Consider the following 16706-nt stretch of genomic DNA (forward strand, 5'->3'; position numbering starts at 1 on the left):
TTGTGATTCATTTAATATAAATATAATATAAAATTATTAGTATAAAATATAATTAAAACTATAAAATTAAAGTCAAAATAATATTTGATATTATATAAAATAATATATGTAAGATTTCCGTTTGAAATGAACGAGTGTTACATCAAATTCATAGAAACACTTAATTCACATAGAACTATCTTAGTTACTGGTCCAACAGGTTGTGGAAAATCAACATAAATACCATAATTTATCGCCGATAGTTACCCTAATTCAACTACATTAGTCACATAGCCAAGGAGACTAGCAGTTACATAATTAACTGAAAGAATTTCACAATAGTCTTAATTGACACTAAGAAAAGATATAGGTTTTGTAATTGGAAGACGATCATATGATAGTCCTCTTGTAAAGTTGTTATTAGCAACAACTGGATCTGCTATTAATATTTTAATGAAAACTCCATATTATTATGACTTTATAATTATTGATGAAATTCATGAGATGAGTGCTGAGATTTTATAAATTATATCATTGTGTATTTAGATATAAAAAGAAAGCAATATTAAAATTATTCTCATGTCGGCAACAGTTGATCCTAATATATTGGACAAATTTTAAGACCCAGTTATATTTGAAATGACATCTATGATTAATGAAAAATTCACTGTTTAGGAAGTACCAATGGAAGGATAATTATAAGCACTGCCGAATATTGAAACATACGTAGTATCAAATATTGTTAACAATACTACACCAATATTATAGAATATGGCGGAATAAGTTAAACTTATTTTATTATAATAATTTTCAGTTTAACTTAATGGTGATATTTTATGCTTTGTTCCAGGGCTAGGTGATTTTAGGTAACTTACAAGATATTTAGCCGCTAAAATAGAAAATATACCATATAATGTAGTTTTTGTCCATTCTAGATTTTCAAACGAGTAAAAAGCATTGTAGTTAGATTAAAATAAGCGTAATGTAATTATATCAACAAATATATGTGAAACAAGTTTGACTATTCCTAGTTTAAGCTATGTTGTAGACTCTTGCTTAGCAAAATAATTTATTGATGATACATAAGGCATTGCTTAATTATAGACTATATTTACTTCTATGGAATCCTTAATTTAACGTAGCGGAAGAATAGGTAGATGCCAAGATGGTTGTTATATTCCATGCTTGCCATAAGAAGCCTTAGATAGATTATAATTAAGTTATAGTAAAGGCGATATTGTTTAGTCATTACCCTAATTTATTTTAACTTATTATTAGGAATAAGAAAAATTTTAAAATGTTTCTCTTGATGATATTGTTTAAAATTATTCTATTGCAGTTGAACCAAAAGTTGTGCATAGTATCTTTGACACACTGATAAAAAATTAATATCTTTAATATGATTCTGATGCAATTCTTATCTAGACAAAGTTAGGGTCCATTATTAATATAAACTAGGTGTAGTAGACTTTTTTTGATTTATTAAATTTAAATATTACTGGGTCCTTAATTATGAATTCTTTTCAGTCTGACCTAGAGATATTCATCCACCCATTTGAGTAAGAAATAAATAGCAATAGATATCTAAATGCTATGTCTACTCGCTCTTTTGTAAAATTGGCAGCACTTTTTTAGCGTAAAGATGGAATTTAGTTTTTCTATGATTAATCAACTAATTTAAGAAAGTTTTAGTATGCAGATATTATTAAATTATTCAGCTAATTAGAGAAAGATTAAAATAATTTTTCAGATTATTATGCTAAAGCTAAGATTGTGGCATTATGGAGACAATATTTTCCTATTTACACATTAATTCCTACAGAAGAAGAATTATACTGGTGTAGGGAACGGTTACTTAATCCAGATTCTTTAAGAGAATATGAGTTATCTACATTTGCAGCTTTGAAAAATAAAAACTTATTATCTTTATAAGAACTATGTATTCTTGCTTAACTTTATGATACAACAAGTGAGAATATAGAAAGATATTTTGAAGAAATACGATATGATTTTAGTAAAAGTACTCTCGATTAACATTAAGATGCTTGGTAAAAAGCTAGATTATACTTTAATCAAACTAAAACTCCAATTATTTTACAATTATTGTAAGATGAGTATGAAGTAGGGTATACGAATTTAGTAAACCTGGTTACTACTATATTTTGTGGTATTAATTAGTAGTCATCATTCACATTTGATTAAACTTGTCAAAGATTTAATATTAGTACTTTAAGACCATTTCCGTTTAAGGTAAGATATGACCTTAAGAAAGGAATGAATTTGCATTTCAGGAAGTTTGTTTGTCTCCCTAATTAAAAAGCTTAATTATTATAAGCAATAAATTAACTTATACCTACCTTATATTAAAAATAAGTTGATATAACTTGCGTTATACCAAAATAATAGATTATTATTAGTTTTACTTGCTCAAACTAAGAAGCACTAAAAATATTATGTATCCTTTCCCAAACTGAAGTAGTAAAGAAAAATAACATCTATATCAAAGATTTTGGCAAAGAAATCTAGTTGTAGTTAATCAGATTTTTTGAATCATGGTATGGTGTATTATCAAAAGAGGAAACCCATCCTGTGAATTGTGGAGCAGCTTATTTCAAAAAAGATCAATCGCAAAAAGATTATATCACTCCATTTTTCAATTATTAACATTTTAGTATTATGACAAGTAGTTTTTGGAACGGAAACGTAAAAGAGACATGTGTCTCCCAATAAGGGTTAGCTATACATATATTAAGGGTAGTGTTTTCTCTCACATCGGAATTTGGTTATAATGATACATCATTCTATTTATTTTCGGAGTAAAAATAAATTTACAGCGTACCTATAAATGCACTATCTAAGAGAATCATAGCTGCTTTATAGTAAGTGTGCATAGTATTTTAATAAATATTCAATAAAGTAGAAGATGAATTTTTTACCAATGAGTAATTTTTATTTAATCATGATTTTGATTAAAAAGATTTCGTAGATTCTGATAAAATTAAAATTATTGCTAAGTAATGCTAAAATAATGTAAGGTTATAACAAGTCATACTAGCTTTTATAAATCTGTATGGTGGAATAGTTGATAAAGAGATTTGCATTGGGTGTTTAGAAAATATCGAAGAAATAGATGTGTAGAAATTTGTAATTTATAGAATGAAGTGATATTACACTGTTATTATATTAAGTGATTTTTCCTAAGCTGTATGATTAAAGACAATTAAGAGTTATCAGATATAATATTTTTATTTAACTTCTAAATTTAGCAAAAATTTAATTTCCTTTATTTTAAACAATTTTAAGATATACAAATAAGTATTAGTTTATTTAAAGCGATAACATATTATTAGCTAATTTTATTTGTATCTTGGATATTCAACACTTTATATTTAAGAAAAAATAATTATTATTTTTTTAGTAAATAGCTATTTATCTAGTTTTTCTGTTGAATAAGAATAGACTGAATAACTGAATATATTAATATTAGATTATTTATTTTCATACTTATAAATATATTAAAAATGTTAACGAAGTAATAAATATATTTATTATTAATTTTGTTTTACAAGGGAAATTATTTTGTAAATAATTTTATTTAAAATGAAAAACTCAAATCATTATGTATTCTTTAATTTTTATGAAATACTATCCTTGTTTGCATACCAAATGTTAATGTCCATATTCACTCTACTTAATTTATTAAAAATGCTTAAATAATTCATAAAAAATTTAACTCATTTATTTCTCTTTCTCATTTTTAGTCAAAAACTGCAATTCTACAATAGATTTAATTAATATTTTAGCTTAATCAGAAATAAAATGTATTCATTTTGTTATTATAGTTTTTTAAATAATATTTATAAAATTTTGTGTTTTATGCTATTATATAGATTATTAAGGTCAAGATTAAAATAATATAGTCTATCAGACATCTATTTTTTGACGAAAACAAATTTCCTTTTTTTCTAAACTTTTCAATGCTCAATTTATTTAAAACATATGTGATTTTAATTTAAAACATTATGATTAATTCATTATTTTCACTTCAAAATCCATATTATTAGTATATTTAGTTATAAAAGCTGTACACAATATTTTTACCATAGAGATTTTAGTTCATTTTAATTATAATAATATTATACTAATAAAAAGTCATTTTCCTTCGACGCCAACAACACCTTTCGAAAGTTGTCTAATATGGACCTAACCTTCATTTGCCAAATGTAGGAAGCCTACAAACATCATTTAAATGCTTACATCCTCAGCATTTTGGCATACTTTTTAACTATGAACATCTGGATAAGTCTAATGAATTTTCACCAAATCCTACACATTTTCTTTCAGCAGAGAAAGTTCTTTTTTCTTCAGTTCTTGAATATCAATTTACTTAGATTTTTTAGCGAACTTAGTTTGGATGGTGTTAAGTCCAATTCTAAGTTTCTAGCTTACAAGATCTATGTTCATCGATTTTTCATCGTGGAATTCTTCGATTAAATTATCGATTTCGTCGAAATTTTCGGATTAAAAAGCAACATTTTTGTGGAAAGAAAGCTCAGTAATAGAAGGAAGCCTGGAAATATTTGTTTAAAGATAGTTAGATATAAGGAATTTTCCACAATTTTATGGGTTAAAAATCGGCGAAACAATGAATTAAAAATTAAGATTAGAGGTGGAATCAGATTGAAATACTGCAAATTTAGACTATGTTTTAGAGATTGTTGTGAATTTAAGTTCAGGAGGATTAAAATCTATCTTTCTCTTTGGTGCACGTGGTTTTGGGGGAGCCCGCGGCCCAAGCTTTTAAATGTTTTTAATTGCAGAGAAATCCTATTAATCCTCAAGTTTGTTTACTATTGATGTTTCTAAAAGTGAAGCATATGATACATTTAAATCATTTTCTTATATATCATAATTAAGTTCAATAGGGCTAGGTTCAGGTAGTTAAGATGCATCCATGAAGCGTTGCGATTTTGTAAGAAGCTATTACATTCCTTCAATTTCGCTTAATTGCTCATTTTCTTGTATCTCAAAATATTTAAATAAGTCCGTTTCAGTCAAAATTTACTCATCAGCTATTGCAAACATTTTGTGAAAGTCTGGATCAAAAAATGCATTTGGTATAATTTTCATAGTGAGTTATTCATTTGTCATTGATTTAAGAGGTTTTCTCCGATTTTATTAAGAGCGTTATGTTTTTTCGACAATTTATTGCTCTTCATCCTCTTATGATTGTGGCAATGTTACACCTTACATCCCTTCACACTATTGAGCTAAAGCATCGACTCTCCCCGAATAAATTTTTGCAGAAGCCTAGATTGCTCCTGAACACTTGACAAAATCACAGTTTTCATAATCTAAAACATCATCAATTTAATCTATTAAGGATAATTACCAACAATTTTTTTAGTTAATTTTATCAGTGGCCGCTAGCTAAAGACAAAGATTAAGCACTTCTTCTGGGTTCATTTGAAATTTAGACTGTTAAAAAATATATTAACAATATATATTATTTATTATAATTAATTTTATGATAATATGTTCATATAAATTTGCTAATAGTTTTAAGCTACACAGATTTAGGTAGAAAATATTTAATAATTATGCACAAAATAGAAAAAATAATAAAAAGAATTTACTGACTGCTTTAATAAAAATCAATCCATATTTTATTAGTAATTTGTTAATATATTGATTCATCAGCAATGTAAATTTTATTTTATTATATATTATAATGTAATCTATTATTCACAAATAAAATGGAGGATAGTTTCACTGTTTTCACACTAAATAACCATACATATATTGAAAAAAATTATTCGCCATAACTTAATACAGTTTATGAACATTTTATAACGACACTAAATTATTAGTAAGCCTAGTATTACAAAAGTGAAATTTAAAAAATGTTAGGGAAAGTTAGTTAAGTCTTAGAAGTATTTGATATTTCTTCTACAACAGAAGATGAGCGATTATAACTATAAATTTATGCTTTGATTGCAGATAATATAGCGTATATTTTTAATAATTGCAAACCACCATTATATTTGGCTAAAGCATATAAATGTTTGCTATTTGATACAATATGCGAAGCAAAACAGTATATTATTAGTTAATAAATTAGTTTAGATGATATACATATTGTTAAATCTGAATAAATTTAGAATAATAAAATAAATCTTCAATAAATTATTACAAAAACTTAATTAAAGTAATATAGTTTTGGAAATAATAAACACATTCTTCAACATCATGATATAGGTTAGTTTGACATTTAATTTATTTAATATGATGAATTTGAAAGAATTATGTATAAAAAGTTTTATATTAATGCACAGGCTGTTTCTAGCAAAGGAGCATTAGGAATTATTGTTAAAGAAAATAATTGCGAATAAGAAAGATTTTCATAGGGGTTTAGCTCTACTACCAGTAATCGCATGATTCTGATTGGTATGATCATCGCTCTTGAATCTTTAAAAGCAAATGAATCATTTATTATAGGAAGCTCACTTATGTATCCTTTAGAGTGCTTCTCAAAATTTCTGGATGGCTTTATAAAGAAGAGTTTTGCAGGTATAAAAAATTCAAATTTAATAAAACAAATTTTATTCTTAATGGTGAAGAAATAATGCATTTTTTCACATATACGAAGTACATTAAATGATGAAACTAATTTAGCATGTTTTGAGCTTACTACTTAAAAATTTAATAGGTATACAAATGACGATGGTGGTAGAATCCGTGTAGTGTAAAAGTATAATTTATCAGATAAATCTTTAGTTTCAGAAAGGTAGTTCAAGTGATTAATATTATTATATGATTTATTTTTATGAACCTATCTTTATTTCTAATACAATCAGAAATGCCTAGTCCATCAATCTTTTTAAGTGCGTATATAAAAGAGCTTAAACTAGACAAATGTATGAATGTTGATAAAGCAGATAGATCGTTCATACAAAATATTGATTAAGCAAGACATAAAGCAATACAATGCATAGAATCGTCATAACCTATTTATGTTGAAACACTTGAGAAAATCGACATATATTTGTAGTAACTTGCATCATATTTATCATTCACAGAAGCTCTTAATACTAGAAAGGACCAAAAAGAATTTGATAAAACCTTTTCTAAAATTCCTTAGTTTTCCCACTAATCTATCGTAAATCAGAACAAATCTGAGTTCCATAAATCAGTATTAGATGAATATTTCTTCCATTTTTATTATCTTGCTACAGCAATTGACAGCTAACTGTTCAGTTTTAATCAGGATATATTAAAAACTGGTTTGGCACGCTTAGATTACATCAGAATCATATCACATAAAATCGTTGCTGAAGAAAAGTCAGGAATCGAACTCCGTACAGAATTTCTAGATGTTCTTGAATACCTTCTTAACGCCCTCTTGTTACTCTCTGGTGCTTTGAAAGCTGAATAAGCAAATGCAACTGCATATGGTGAACCAAAATTCAACTACAAATCTCTTGCTGGAATTTATGGTTATGCACTCTAAGAAGCTGAGAAAAGTCATTTAGTTTTAACTAAACTTACGTAAAAAGAAAAGAAGATTTCAAAAGACCTACAAAAGTTCGTTTGTGGAATTAAAAATTTATGCGAAATTGGAATGCTTACTCTAATGATCTTAGAATATGAAGTATTTTAGTGTAACTATAGAGAAAGCTAGTAGCAAAGTTTGAATATAAGAAATAGACTTGCAGAATGTGTTTAGGAGTTATATCAAATATAATTCAGTAATACAAAGATTTTAGATTTTTTCACTGTAAATTTTGGACATAAATTATAGGAGGGAGTTTCAAACTAGTAAATCGGAACATAGGGGAATATTGTGAGATTTCCACTTTTTGGATCGATAAAAAGAGGGTCAGAATTTATGCCTTTTGAGCCTTTGTGGACAGACTTGAGAATAAAATGATTATATTATAAGTATATAATTTATATTTTGTAAGTTAAATTCTTATATATATTAATAATCGTAACACAATTAACCTATTTATTATGATACTAATATTATTGCAGTTAATAAATAAACAAAAATGTTAATTTATATCTTTTAAAGTAAATCATTTTAGTTATAATAATTTATATAATATTATATGGTTTTCTAATAAAAATTAGAATGCCACTAGATAAATTGCTTGAGGATTTAGACTCATTATCTCTGCTACATATTAAAAAATTACAGGCTAAGCGAAGATAATTACTATAATCATATGATTTAACAAACTATTAGTAAATTATTGCAGAATAAACGGTACGTATCAAAAATGCACTTTTTTTGAGATAAATGCGCTCATGCGATGTACTTTAAGATTTTTAGTAAATAGAATAAAGCATAATTACAACTAATGTGTATTATAATTATAATGATATATAATATGTCTTGATCGAGAGGTAAGATAATTATGCGTATTATTAGCCAGAATATATGTTGTCTATATTACCTAATTCTAATATATTCACATCATTTGACTTTTCATTTTATGGTCCAACAAAATCTTTTTTCCTCCTTGAACCAACAGTTCCTGTACACGATTTTATAAACTATATACAAAAAATTGTTGATGGGCTTGTTATATATAAAAATGCTATATCACACGTTCTGTATTTATCACATTAGCTACTTAAAATATTAAATATCATTCATAAAGCTGGTATTTCGCTTTCTGGAGATTTTGGTTCATTTGTAATTAAAAACGATGTATTAAAATTAAATCTCGCAGCTTTTTAAATTAAACTACCAGAAGATTTAAACTAAGGAATTTAAAAAGATTATGCCGCATTCAAAGAGCTCCTAGTAAATTGCCTTCCAGTATTTATAAAAACAAGAGATCAAACCCTTTCCGATAGCCTAAATGACGTCTTTAACGTTCTAAACTCAGTAATTAATTCTAATTTCGCAGATAATTCACTCTTCATATACTCATAAGCAAACTTACCTGACATAACACAAAAGTTACTTTATTTCCCTTTTTTCGACCATCCACTCTACCCTCACTTTCTTTCTAGAGATATCACCGCAGCTGTCATTTACAATACAATTATCAACCCGCTAATCCTTCCAGAGATTCTTAAATTAGAATAAATTGAGAGAACCGAAGCGGAGAACCTAGAAAATTCTGTGGCAAACATTGATGAAATACGTTCCATTTAAAGAGCAAAATCAGCACATAATGCGATTAAATACTACGGTAAGATGCAAGCAGCGTTTGGTTACTAAATGACCTAGAAGTAGCCCCCAACAAGTAAATTTTAACAATTCTTACAAATTGAAAAATATAGAGAACGAAAGGAGTGGGATCGCTAAAATTAAACTCAAAACGGAAGTATAAATTATAAAAATTGTGAAAACTACGGGTTTTAGAAAATCAACATGGTGCCAGAAGACGGTGAAAGGAATGAAAATTAAGAGTGGAAAGGAGCAAAGGCCAACGTTTTGAAGCAGCGGAGCAAAAGTATAGAACAGACTTTTATCGCGGGACCAGATTCTGAGATGCTCATGAATGCATTTTCGATTGAGACAGGCTTCATAGGCCAGAAGACGAAACTTTTCTAGTGCACACACTACAACGCTAGGGATGCCAAGATAACCGCAAATTTACGCTCAGCAAGTGTCAGAAAAATTGTATAAATTCAAGATTAGAAAGAAGCAGAAAATCTGTTTAAAGTCGTTCCGCTATTTTAAGAAAATGGAAAAGTAGTTAATTAGGTTAAATAAATTTAATACTTAGTAGAAGAAGACCACATTGCTGATAGAAATGATAGCAAATAGGAGATTAAAGACCTTGTAAAAGGTTTAATGAATATATGATTATTATATATTGAATATGTTAAAATTTCCTTTCCAATCTACAAAATATGGACTTCATAAAAGCTTATTCCTCAGCGCTGAGCTCGGAATCGAGTAAAAGCGACAGAAAACACGACACTAAAGTATCAGATAATATATCCAGCACCGTAAAATCTACAGCATAGAAATCTAAAATGGAGACAAATTATACCCCCTATCAGCCCAAAAACCCGTCTCCGAACCCAGCAAAACCTGCCCAACCCGACCAATCAATCACGGCATCACAACTCTAGACAAATCCAATCCCAAAACAAACTTCTCAAACCCAGAATTTCGGCTCGAACAACTCGTTCACGCAGCTCTTCGACGATGCTATGTACGTCTTCCGCAAAAACGTCGTCCAGGCCATAGAACTCGGCATAACCGAGCAAATCGCAAACGAACGATCTACACTCACCAGGGACATTGTTTCGCTCCAAAATCGTCTCGCGTCCTCCGAAAGCGATAACGCGAACCTGCGAAATTCGAACGAAAACTTCCAGCTCGAAATCACCAAAAAGAACGAATATTTGTCCAAAATGGCCTCCCAGTTGTACGAACTGCGCACGTGGCGCAAGGACTCGCTCTACGGCCAGAAGGTCCTCCGGGCCTGGAACACCGTCGCGCGGCACGGCCAGCGCTGCGGAATCTTCGAAAATCTCATTCAGGACCAACAGAATTTGAGGCGCCAGAAAGAGCTCTTTTTGAAGTGGAAATCGCAGACTTTCAAGAACAAATTCGGCGTTTTGCAGGAGCAATTCCAGAGCGAAATCAGCAAAATGGCGGAGGAGCGGGAGGCGTATTTCGTGAACGAGAGGAGGAAGTACGAAAATCAGATCGAAATGCTGAAGAAGGAAATGTCGACTTTCGCCGTCAAGGAGCGCAAGATGAAGGACGCGATGAAACACGCGTTTTTGAAGGGCATAAATGCGATTTCCGAGGAGGCGACGATTGCGATGGATAGGAGCGAAAAGTACAGCATGCCGGCGCCGATGCAGCAGATGCTGGAGAGGACGTTTGTGGACAACGGAGGCGATGTGAACAAAATTAACGAATTTTCAGACGATGGGGAGGATATGCGAAAAAACGGCGTTCCGCAGCCCTACGGGGGCGAAAGAGGTGAAAAATCAGACAGATCGGAGCATTAGCAATAATAGTACTTTTCAGGATTCGACGATGAGATCGAAGAGCAAAATATTTAAGCGAATGTGAAGATATAATAATAGGTTTAGTTCGATCACTTGATTTAGCAGCCTATGTACGTTGCGAGCCCTGCTAGACCAGTTGCTAGGCACGATGTTAGTGGTTTAGATAACGATAGAACTTTGAGTTTAGGAAAAATACAGGATTCTCATAAATAGGTGCCTGTTAAAAGCTATAAAGCTGGTGGTGCAGCAAATATAAGTTAGCCAAATTTGGCATAAAGGCTTAAGAATGCTAGTAATACAAAACCCCATCCGAGCTCGATGATTTACAAAGAAAGTATAAAGCAGATGGGAAAGAAAATCACAGTGGAAAAAGAATGATTTATATTTTTATATTATATATTAACGATAGGTTTTCAGTTCTCTAAATGACATTAAATAAGTTATTAAATCAGGCCGATAAATTAGTTGACTTATCAACAGATTATATTGACAGATTTTACTAGGTATTAAAACCTTAGTATATTTTTTATGGCTTGCTAGCATTACACTGGTTTTCTACATCTGGGTCAGTTTATAACATGATTAATAATGTACCTCCATATGGTGAAAAGGCAGGAAGTTTAGAAATTATATCTAAAGAAGGCTCATAGTAGTACTCATTTGAAGGATCGTTTGCTGGATGTATGACGGTGTTGGCATCATGCGCCTTTATACTAGCTATAAGACTTACCCATTAAAGGCCAAATGAACCTAAACAATATTTTATGTGGTATACAATCGGTTGTTTAAGCTGTGCTATTATTCTGAAAATGTATAGATATAAACGCGGTTGAATGAACAGTTACTTTATTATATATGTAAATACTATATTCACCTTTTTAATTTTTTTTCACTTTAAATGCCTATCCCAGTTGCTATGCCATTGGAGTCTGTCCAGCCCTCTGGCGTTACTACTTCATATTCATATGATAATTTTTTAGTTGTAGCTAAATCATCATTAGTGGAAATTTACGAGTATAGGGGTCTTGGCTTAGTTCTTATTTGCTCTGCTAGATTTAGTCATCCAATTCTATAGTTTTATAGACTTAATAAGTAAATTTTAGCTATTACTGCAAAAGAAGTATTGTAGTTAGACGAATTTTCATTATAGGTACTTAAAAAGTATTAAATTCAAGCTCCAGGTGAAGAGTAATTTTAAAGCTAAACAAAACCACTAACAGCATTTATTTAAAGTTAAAAAATTTTAGTAATAGCTGCCGGAAATTCATATAACTATATAAACGTCATCTATTTAGATAAATAAGAAGATAAACATGATATTCACTAATTTAGGTCTGGATAATTAGTTTCTATAGCTAGTTATGGAGAATATTTATCAATTTTAGCTAGATCTCTTCCAGCTGATCCTAATGTAGTATTAAATGCTTTTGCAAACTAAAGAACTAGTAGTTTATAAATATTTTCTGCAGCAGGTGGTAGATTAAGAGAGGTTTAGAAAACGTTATAATTACCATTTGATGCATATTGTGTTAAATCAGCTCCATTAGGTTTTATTATTATAGCGCCAAGACAATTTATTTTTAAACGCATTGCTGGAGTGTCAGATTTACGTTTTAGATTTGCGAATTTACACGAAGAAATTGATCCTGATATCGAATATATTCAATAGGTATTCGAAAAAAATTTCGAATAGCCAATGGACTTTGATTTTAGTAATTTGGTTAAAGGTAAAGTAATTAATCATTTGACTTTTAATATGTAGTTAGAAAATGATTAAATACATACAATTTAATAAAAAAGACTTCCATTAGCCCCTAGGTAACTTGTACCAGGACACCCAGTTTTAGATCTCTAAGAATATTTTAAATTCTATGGATATAATTAAGAAGAGATCAGTATGAAACTCAATTAAGTTTAAAATATTATTGGAGATTTTCCTGTTATTGATTTTTTGTTAGAAGCAGAACTTCGACGTTATAAAGATAATAATTTGCATTATATTGGAATTTAATCTAATGTCTAGAATTTTATTGAAATAGCACCTTTATATGATGTTGAAATACAATTTTTAGACGATAACTTAGCTATATTAGTAGATAATAATGGTTTAATGTATAGTTTACATGTATTTGAAGAGGATGTTCACATGTATCCAATTATTATAGCAGATAAAGATTTATCTATTAGAACGGATAATAGAGTCCATACCATTTCTCTAATGAAATCTTCTGATGTATCTCTTAACCTTTTTACTTTAGAAGAATCTTCTTAAAGGAAAGAGTTTGAAATTTTCTTAGGTAGTTTCACATAAGATTCATATATTTGTAGATTATAAATAACAAAAGATATACCATCTATAGATTTTTATAACGATCATCGTCAAAGAGAGACTACTAATCCTAATGATTATAGAAACTTACTATTAGATGAACTGAAAAAGAATTGCTCCATCATTAATAGAAAGAATGAAGGATAAACTAAAGAAGCAATGAATACTGAAATTGTCGAAATAGGTCCATCATTTTTTAAGAAATAAGTAGATGAAAATATATTGAAAAAACTTTACCCTGCAAGATATGATCTTCCTCCATGCAATTAATTTGAAGGAGCTAATTTGTTCTAAGTAGCTTAGGAATAAAAGTAATAAACGTTAGATAATGTAGATCACTGCGTATTAAGGTATGAGTTTATTTTACCATCATTGGCTGGTGTAGTGGATTCAGTTATGAAACCTATCAATAGAAAAAGTACAATTGGATCTTTAGTAATGCTAAATAATTCTGGTGTAATCTAAACATTACAATCTAAATTAGATTTAAAAAATGTATCATTTATTCCAAGCATTGAACCAAAAATAAGAAGAATGCATTTAGTTAATTATATATCTTATAAAGAGGAAGAAGAATCCATTATTATCATGTCTAAACGAAATGGTAACTTTGTCTATAAAATTATTAAAATTGATGACTAGTATTCTTTCGAAGAAATTTAATAATTTAAGATTAAAGAAGTTATTTTAAATTCTATTATTATTGATGAGAAGTAAACGCTATTAATTACTCATTAGTCTTTAGTTAATATGGATTTCGTGAAAACATCATTATAAACTTAACAATTAAGTTAGAATATTTTAATTCATGGTTCATTTAATAAGAATGGATTCGCTTGTTGTTCTCAGTAGGAACTTATACTACATAATTTTAAGACATTGTAATATGAGCGGATAAGCATTTTAAGCTTTTTAGATTTACTTAGTATCGAAACCTCTGAAGTTTAATCAGATGGTGACAGATTTATGTCAGCATCAACAAAAATTATTGACCAATCCACGTTATAGTGTATTTTTAATATTAATTACGAATTTTTGTTTACTGCCTTTGTCACATTAAGTTCTAGCTCTGTAATTATCATTGGGATTAATGAAGATCTCTCTATTCATATTATTTATCAATTTTCTTAACTTAAACAAAATTTACCATTGCCAAATTTCTCGAATATATAAAAGTAAATTGCAGCACACGGATTTAACACAGTTGTTTATCCATACTTTACCAAAAATTAAAGTGGAATGAATATGTATTTAGTATCAGCAACTAGAGGTGGGTGTATTTATGTTTATTTCTATAATAGATATTCTTAAAAATTCAGTAGAATTTATGGTGAAGATTCTCCCATTATTTAACCAACCCTTAGCCAATAAAATTTTGTAGACTACGACTATTGGGGTAATAACTATGTTATTGAACAAAAAGAAATAATAATTAGAGATATTTTGCCATTTTAAACTGTTATGTAAGAAGATGTTGAAGTAGCAATTTGTACTTTCCCAACACCTTATAAACTCTCAGAAGCCTGTTCTATAGTTATAGTTCCAACATTGACAGCTTCTGTCAGCTTTTATTAACTTGGTGCACCATTATCCGGTTTGAAATTCAACGGTATAAGCCTAACATGTAACTTACCATATCCCCCAAGATGTTGCTTTTAATTTGGTAAGAAGATAGTAGGTATATTTGATACTAATAGTATTCAAAATTAGTAAGACACAAAAATAGCAAGTGCTTGTTCTTTAGGCGTATTTGATCTAGATTTTGGTGAATACACAAGCTCATTATTAGATCTAAAATATTAGCGAGCAATGCATACCAATTTCTTGTTATATGCGTCTGGTCTATCATAGTAAGGCAGTAATTGTAAAAGAAATTTGATAGCTATGCCTTTTTAAGGTGACAAACTCGTTTACCATTCTAAATCAGACACTTTCATTATTGTTGGCTCATCTAATAGAAGAGAAATTAGAACACCGCGCTCAATGACACTTGATGAAGTCGCAAATATTCGTATTTTCGAAACTGTTGATGAATAAGAACGTTATAATGCCCCACAGAATGAAATCATCGAGAATTGTCATTCTCTTATTCAAAGAGATCCACCACCAGTCAACTCTTATTAGCTTATTCACCATTAGTATATGTTCTTATTTTCTAATAACAAACTAGTAGATGGTACCTAATTAGAACTTTAACGTCTTGAACACGTTAACCATGTTGCTTCAGATTTGTTATTTTCTAATTACCCACAACGTTTTGGCCGTTATTGGTAAGGGCATAATATTTATATGGATAAATATGGTAGAATGGATCGTAGAAATAAAAACGACGACTCAGACAAGCGACTTGAAGTGCTAGAAAACTATAAATTAAAATAAGAACTGAGAGAAATGATCATTCTATGCTCAAATTACACTCTTGGCTCATTTTAAAAATGTTATGGCAAAATCCAAATTCTGGCAGTTGACATCGTGAGCCAAGAAACACTCTAAAAAGACGAAGAAATCAAATAAATCTCAATCTAATAGATCGAAAATGACTACTAATCTCGCGCCCTACGCCGTAATATCAACACGAACTTTTTCGTATGCAATCAATCTCGAATTCCATGTGGAATGTCATGCTTCCAACTCAATAAAATCGCTTTTGAAGAGCTCCAAAACGCTGTTTCCGCAGCCGTTTGCGCGCCATCAGCGAAGTGCGTGATGGTAGGCGAGTCAAAACACATAAAATGCTACAATTTGGTCGACTCCTAAAAGCTGTAATTGTGCGCCCAATGGCTCGGAATGGGCCACGTTACGCACATAAGCAGATTCCAGGACTTCTTCCTAATCAGCGACGCGACGCTGGAATCGCGCCTCTGGGCCTTCAAAGACAGAGGAAAACGCATTTCCGAAATGTCAGAATTGAGCAAAAACTTCGCAGCGCGCCTCGGAAACTTCTTCGTGAACCAGTACAGCGACGTGATGCACACCTCGTTCATAATCGAAAATGCGCTCGTTCTGCACACCTACAAATTCAACGCCGAAAAGCGCGAGCGGCGCGAGCGCTTGCAGAGCCAGCAGCTAATTCACATTCCGGAAACGGCGGTTTCGATACTGAAAATCCCGACTTTTGTGCCTCTTCCGGCCGACTCGAAAATGCACAGCGGGCTTGCAAACGTCGTTGTCACTGTCGAGGGCAGCGTTTTGCAGGTCATTCCGGTGCCGAGCGATATCTGCGTTATGGCTGGGGTGAAAGAACGCTTCATTCGGCCCAAAATGCTCTTAAATCCGTTCGACAGAGAGGGCCATTTCGTCAGTGAGGTCAGTTTCGAGTGGGAGCAAAAGTTGTTTTAGTACGAAATTCAGATGATAAAGGCGAAAGTGAAGAGCACAGCTGGGGCTTGGTGAGAAAAATAATCGT

General features: G+C 30.3%; 8 protein-coding genes across 8 annotated transcripts; 7 read left to right on the top strand and 1 right to left on the bottom strand. All coding sequences in view use genetic code 6, as the record gives it.

Annotated features, from left to right (window-relative positions):
• Positions 1 to 126: 126 nt before the first annotated feature.
• Positions 127 to 3144, top strand: SS50377_24337 (ATP-dependent RNA helicase; the record flags this gene model as incomplete). The annotated part of the gene is made up of 1 exon (XM_067908181.1): positions 127 to 3144. One exon carries the CDS (start codon positions 127 to 129, stop codon positions 3142 to 3144), a length of 3018 nt encoding a protein of 1005 aa, XP_067765155.1.
• Positions 3145 to 4131: 987 nt separating this feature from the next.
• On the bottom strand, positions 4132 to 5445 carry SS50377_24338 (Condensin complex subunit 2; the record flags this gene model as incomplete). Its single annotated transcript, XM_067908182.1, has 1 exon — positions 4132 to 5445. One exon carries the CDS (start codon positions 5443 to 5445, stop codon positions 4132 to 4134), a length of 1314 nt encoding a protein of 437 aa, XP_067765156.1.
• A 437-nt stretch (positions 5446 to 5882) lies between these two features.
• Positions 5883 to 6779, top strand: SS50377_24339 (Ribonuclease H; the record flags this gene model as incomplete). Its single annotated transcript, XM_067908183.1, has 1 exon — positions 5883 to 6779. The coding sequence occupies one exon, from the start codon at positions 5883 to 5885 to the stop codon at positions 6777 to 6779; it is 897 nt and encodes a 298-aa protein (XP_067765157.1).
• A 59-nt stretch (positions 6780 to 6838) lies between these two features.
• On the top strand, positions 6839 to 7909 carry SS50377_24340 (uncharacterized protein; the record flags this gene model as incomplete). The annotated part of the gene is made up of 1 exon (XM_067908184.1): positions 6839 to 7909. One exon carries the CDS (start codon positions 6839 to 6841, stop codon positions 7907 to 7909), a length of 1071 nt encoding a protein of 356 aa, XP_067765158.1.
• Positions 7910 to 8113: 204 nt separating this feature from the next.
• On the top strand, positions 8114 to 9805 carry SS50377_24341 (uncharacterized protein; the record flags this gene model as incomplete). The annotated part of the gene is made up of 1 exon (XM_067908185.1): positions 8114 to 9805. One exon carries the CDS (start codon positions 8114 to 8116, stop codon positions 9803 to 9805), a length of 1692 nt encoding a protein of 563 aa, XP_067765159.1.
• Positions 9806 to 9852: 47 nt separating this feature from the next.
• On the top strand, positions 9853 to 11349 carry SS50377_24342 (uncharacterized protein; the record flags this gene model as incomplete). Its single annotated transcript, XM_067908186.1, has 1 exon — positions 9853 to 11349. One exon carries the CDS (start codon positions 9853 to 9855, stop codon positions 11347 to 11349), a length of 1497 nt encoding a protein of 498 aa, XP_067765160.1.
• A 47-nt stretch (positions 11350 to 11396) lies between these two features.
• Positions 11397 to 11804, top strand: SS50377_24343 (OST3 / OST6 family, transporter family protein; the record flags this gene model as incomplete). Its single annotated transcript, XM_067908187.1, has 1 exon — positions 11397 to 11804. The coding sequence occupies one exon, from the start codon at positions 11397 to 11399 to the stop codon at positions 11802 to 11804; it is 408 nt and encodes a 135-aa protein (XP_067765161.1).
• Positions 11805 to 11869: 65 nt separating this feature from the next.
• SS50377_24344 (uncharacterized protein) lies at positions 11870 to 16693 on the top strand (the record flags this gene model as incomplete). The annotated part of the gene is made up of 1 exon (XM_067908188.1): positions 11870 to 16693. The coding sequence occupies one exon, from the start codon at positions 11870 to 11872 to the stop codon at positions 16691 to 16693; it is 4824 nt and encodes a 1607-aa protein (XP_067765162.1).
• Between the last annotated feature and the right edge of the window lie 13 nt (positions 16694 to 16706).

Source organism: Spironucleus salmonicida, chromosome 4 (assembly GCF_000497125.1).
Source record: "Spironucleus salmonicida strain ATCC 50377 chromosome 4, whole genome shotgun sequence".
In the NCBI taxonomy this organism is placed as follows: domain Eukaryota; phylum Fornicata; order Diplomonadida; family Hexamitidae; genus Spironucleus; species Spironucleus salmonicida.